The 5,330-nt window shown below is 49.0% G+C and overlaps 1 protein-coding gene across 6 annotated transcripts in view; it reads right to left on the bottom strand.

The window, feature by feature from the left end:
* Positions 1 to 3,214, bottom strand: part of MSANTD2 (Myb/SANT DNA binding domain containing 2) — a 35,417-nt gene extending 32,203 nt beyond the window's left edge. For 5 of the 6 annotated variants that reach the window (XM_017524006.2, XM_017524014.2, XM_037736520.1 and 2 more), the window contains exon 1: positions 1,933 to 3,214. In XM_017524006.2, coding sequence (XP_017379495.1) covers positions 1,933 to 2,709 — 777 coding nt within the window. In that variant the 5' untranslated portion in view covers positions 2,710 to 3,214. The remainder of the gene's footprint in view (positions 1 to 1,932) is intronic. The other variant, XM_017524024.2, reaches the window with a different exon arrangement.
* Positions 3,215 to 5,330: the final 2,116 nt, after the last annotated feature.

Raw genomic sequence — 5,330 nt, 5'->3', positions numbered from 1 at the left:
AAAAAAAAAAAAAAAGCCTGCAGTGCACTTCTAAACTGAAGAAGAGGTAATGGATAGATGCTAACCAAGATAGTGTAAAAACTCTCCCAAAAATTTAACCTTGGCTGGGCATGGGCTCACACCTGTAATCCTACACCTGTAATCCTAGTGCTTTGGGAGACTGAGGCAGGACAGCTTGAGACAGCAGGGAGTTAAAACCAGCCTGAGCAACATAGAAGACCCTGTCTCCACAAACATTCTTTTTAAATGAGCCAGGTGTGGTAGGGCATGCTTGTAGTCCTAGTCCTAGCTACTGGGGAGGATTGTTTGAGCCCAGAAGTCCTTCAGCTTCGGCAAGAGAAGGAGAGTCTGAGTCCAGGAGCACTTCAGCCTGGTCAAGAGAGGGAGATCCAGTCTCTAAATATAGATAAATAAAAATTAAAATGTAACCTTAATAACTTTGAATAGAACAACAGATGAGATTCAGAAAAGAGTAGCTTTGTCCTATTAGCTACGACTTTAATGTCCTTGTTAAAAAAAAAGAGAGAGCTTAAGAAGTTCCAAAGATACATGCTATCAAATAAACGCAGAATTTAAATTTGTAATGGAGTAATTAATGAGTGGCAAATTCCTTGAACGATAGTATCTGCATAGTTTTCAAGTATCTTAGTTTCTGGGCCAAGTTTTCTAAGCAGCATCACCAAAGGAATACTACGGAGTTGAGACCTGGAGAACTTTGGTGCAATTTCCCTCCTTTAGCTTACTCTAACTCATTATTTCTCCTGTTGGACTTTATTATTGTTTATTGTTCTTTAGTATGATTATTCTTACTTATGATTGTTATTAGTGATTTTTGCCAACCCCTCCAGAGTTTCCCGGAAAAAGTGCCGGCTGTATCAGAAAAGAAGTGTACAGATAATAGGACTAAGTAGTATGAGTAGTTCAGTAAAAATTGGGAGAATCCTACCACAATCTTTTTAGCAGCCACTATCATGAGGAAACAAACAACTAAAATACAACTCCTTATGTGCCAATAATACAAATATGAACGCCTAAAGTCAGTAGTAGTAGCAAAATCATAACCTGGCTGTGATAAGATTTCTAGCCCAAATTAAGCCTCTGCATTTAAACATGCAGGTACACAAGGATGGCCAGATGCACACTGAGAGCTCTACTTGTCACCACATCTGGCAGTCACTGAAGCAGGGAAAAACTGACTTTCCTGAAGGAGCTTCTTCCTCAGAAACAGCAGGGCCTCAAGCCTAACTAACTCTGGAGGCATCGACAATCCAAATTCCAGACTAACTCTTGGCCAAGCTAACTTTCATGGTGTCCACTAACTCCACAATAACAATACACAATCTGGCCACAATCAAGCCTTTCCAATTCTCCAAAGCATCTCTAGCCTTACTCGTCCTTCGTAGCTCAAGATAGAAGCAAAGCGACTGACACAAAGGCCAGTCGTCCCAAGGTTTTTGCAGGGCTCCGCTATGGCCACTTTATTAAATATTCCTAAACTGGGGGCTCAATGTCCCCCCCTTCTTCCCTTCCTCAATCCCGCCCCGGCCGGTAAGCCTCTGCCTGGGAGCCCCTCCGCCTGGAACAAAGCGAGGGGCCCCGGCGGTGGGGGCAAGAGGCGCCAGCGGCACGGGGACTACCGCACCGCGCACAATGAGAAACTATCAACTTCAGAGCGCAGGAACATCCTCAATTGGCAAGAAAGAGGGGCGGCGGCAGGCACGCCCAACTTCAAACTCAGGAAACCTACGGGCTGGCGGCCATCTGGGAAAAAGCCCCCTTCCCAGGGAGAGAAGAAAAAGGCAGAGGAGATGCGAATCGCCCACCGGGCCCCGGAGGGGAGCCCTGCCCTCAGACCGGCCCCCGCCCCCGAGGCCCGCTTCCCCGCCTTCTCTCTGCCTCTGGTTCGCTGCCCCAGGCCGGGCGGCAGGTTACCTTGATGCGCTCCCGGCACTGGGACGGGGTCCGCTCGTAGCCCAGCTCGGCCAGGGCCCGGGACACGCGCTCGTACATGGCTGGCCCGGGGGCCTTGCTGCCGAACACCGTGCCGGCTCCCTCCAGCTGCTGGTACCGCGCCTCCACCAGCCGCTCGTTGCCCCACACTGCGATGAGCGCGTTCGTCTCGGCTGGCGTCCACGACATGCCCCGGCAGGCGGCGGCGGCGGCTGCCGCAGCCCCGCCACCGCCGCCACCAGGGGAGAAGGAGACCGAGGACGAGGCGGCGCTGCGGCCCCCCAGCCCCAGCCCAAGACCCCCGGACGCCGCTGCCCCCGAGCCCGCCGCACTGCCCGGCCCGAGCGGGGAGGCACCCCGAGGCGTGGAAGGGTCGGACAGCGATGGATTTCCGTCGCTCAGGCCACCAGGAGAAGCCGGGGAGAGCACCTCCATCTTCGGGATTTTTAGCGGCGAGTTGGCGGGCAGCTCCGAGCCACAGGGCGCAGCCATCTTCCAAGCCGCCGCCGCTGCACCGCCCGGAAGTGACGCGCCCGCGCATCCGGCCACCGCGGTCTCCGGGGCTGCCCTCGGGCCTGGCTCGCCCGAGGGCGGACGGCTTCGGGTCTCTGCAGCTGAGGATGTGGCTGCCGGGCGGAGGTCATCCGATCCCCTGGGCCTTTCTCCGCGAGCCCTCCCACGCCGCCCGCTCCTCTCCCGGGGCGAGGGGCGGGAACGAGGCGCGCCGAAGCCCCGAGCTGAGGAGAAGGGTGGGGGCATGAGGGCGCTGGAGTGAGGAACAGATTGGAGCCTTCCCACTTCCTCTCCAATCTCAGCCCCCGGGAGGAGGGGTGAGGCCCGCGAGGGGGCCCGGAGTTAAGGAGGAATTGACCATTTATTTCTCTCTCCTGTCTCCCCCGCCTCTGCCCGTCTTCCCTCTAAGCCGGCCTCTAGGTGCAGAGGCTGACGTCCAGGGTGGAGACCAGGGAAGCCTCCAGAGGGTGTATCCGGGAAGCCACCAAGGCTGAAGGGAGAGCGGTTCTGAGGGGGGGCTTTAAAAAGCAGATATGGCCCAGGACAGAGTTCCTACGCTATAGCTTTTCAAGAAACCCAATCTCATTAATTGAAGAACAGCAACTATTTAATTCCAGTTATCAACTATTGTTTTCCAGTTAGTCTGGGTAGGTGTGACCGTTTGTAGAATAGTCTTCATTACAGTTGTACCAATTGAACATGTAAAAACTCCTGAGCCCAGCAGAAAAGTTACTTTACAATACCGTTCTCCATTCTCCCTGCTTTGGAAGTTGCATCGTTTTCCCGGTTTTTCATACTCCAAGAACACTATCAATTATGACAGCTCTGTGCTCCCTATGAATTAGTGTATTAGCCACTCCTGAACGTTCCTTAAAGTGGTGGAACTTAACAGCACGCCACATCCAGTACACAGCTGTACGGTGTTACCCTATTCTCCAAAGCTGAAAATCTTAACTGTCTTGGATCATTAACTTAAAAACCTCAGCGGATTTTTTTTTTTTTCAAAACAGACTTATAACTGAGGATGCTGACCAATGAGTTCGAATAAACTATGCGATATTTTTTAAGATAACAAATGTATGTTAGTTTTTTTAAGCTGAGGTCAGCTACGTTTGGGGGAGACATGTGCTTTTTTAAATTACTGTTTTATTTCAATTGATTTTTTTAGGGGGGAACAGGTGGCATTTGGTTACATAAATTAAGGATTCTAGTGGTTATTTCTGAGATTTTGGTGCAGCCATCACCCAAACAGTGTACGCTGTACCCAATGTGTAGTCTTTTATCCGTTCACTATCCCCCCGCCCCGCTTTTCCCCCTGCCCCGCTTTTCCCCCTGAGCCTGCGAGTCCCCAAAGTCCAATGTATCATTCTTATTGAAATCAGCTAAATTTTTAACTCTGAGACTCACTGGAGAGAATGACTGTGGTTGTCTTTGGTTGTTACTGAAAAGCTAAAGGATTAAGCAATAGGGATAAAGTAGAGGAGGAGATAATTGTCTTTGTATGTCATGTGAAAATGCCATCATAGTTTATAAGCTAACAGAAGCCTAAGGAAGTTCCCGAATTTATGAGATCCTCTTCCCTTTTTTGTTAATATTCACTCGGGGTGGCTGACAAAATATTGGGGAAAGTTAGAGATTAGTCTCAAACCTTTTGGAATGCCAAAAGATTTTACTGGGGCAGGCGGAAGGCCCCTTAAGTTAGGATGATAAGAAGCTTTTCCTAGTTTAAGTCTGTTTACCCTACATCCTGTGGTCTCTAACTATTTACTCATGTAAACTTTGTGCTGGATGGCCCTATTGGGGAGATCAAAAGGGAATTACCTGTTAACAGTGTTTACTCTGGGCCTGGAACCTAAAGCTTTTATCATTTGTAAAACCACTCTTTTAACCATGTTAATCATCCACAAGCGGTGACTTAGAACCTCTGTTATGAATAAATGTGTGGATAGACAGAGAGTCTTGGTCGATTGGTTGCATTTCACCCTCAGAAAGGAGCCAATGGCCATCCCTAGCCCACTTGTATCACTGTAATGGTATGAGTGAATTCATTCATTCCTTGTTAAGTCAGGGTCTGCAGGCCATACTTCCTCAGGTGATGACCAACGTCTCACTTTTTTCCAAAAAAAGATGCAGTCTGGCACCTCAGTTAAGAATATGCACCCTAAAGTCAGACTGCCTGGCTTCAAATTCCATTTCTGTGACCTCAGCAAAGTTACTTAACCAAGCTCTCAGTGCCTTGTTTTCTTCATCTGTAAAATGAGGATGACATCACAGCATTGTTGAGAGAACTGATTTAATACAAGTAAAGTCCTTAGAATGGTGCCTGGTTCACAGTAAACATTGTGTGAGGACTCTAGTAGAATCTCAAACATCTGTTAAAGCAAAATTAACTCTTATTCAGCCCGGTGATAAATTTTTTAATGTCATGAGGTATTTAGTGTGTATGAAAGGGAGAATTGTGCCTAAATCATATACCAAGTCAGAGATGCCAGAGATGTGTGTGTGTGTGTATGTGTGTGTGTGGGGGGGGGGTCTCACTCTGTCATCCAGGCTGGAGTGCAGTGGTGTGATCTCAGCTCACTGCAACCTCTGCTCCCAGGCTCAAGTGATTCTCCCACCTCAGTCTTTCAATTAGCTGTGACCACAGTTATGTGCCACCTCACCCAGCTAATTGATGTATTTTTTGTAGAGATGGAGTTTTACCGTGTTGCCTAGACTGATCTCAAAATCCTGGGCTCAAGTGATCCTCCCACTTCAGCCTTTCAAAGAGCTGGGATTACAGGCATGAACCACTGCACCCAGCCCTCCAAAGAGTTTTAAAATTACCGCTTTAAACTCTCATTGTCCCACAAGCCTGAAAAAAAAAA

The sequence above is a fragment of the Cebus imitator genome, unplaced genomic scaffold (assembly GCF_001604975.1).
Source record: "Cebus imitator isolate Cc_AM_T3 unplaced genomic scaffold, Cebus_imitator-1.0 Scaffold0, whole genome shotgun sequence".
In the NCBI taxonomy this organism is placed as follows: Eukaryota; Metazoa; Chordata; class Mammalia; order Primates; family Cebidae; genus Cebus; species Cebus imitator.
This window is presented reverse-complemented; position numbering and strand designations above follow the sequence as displayed.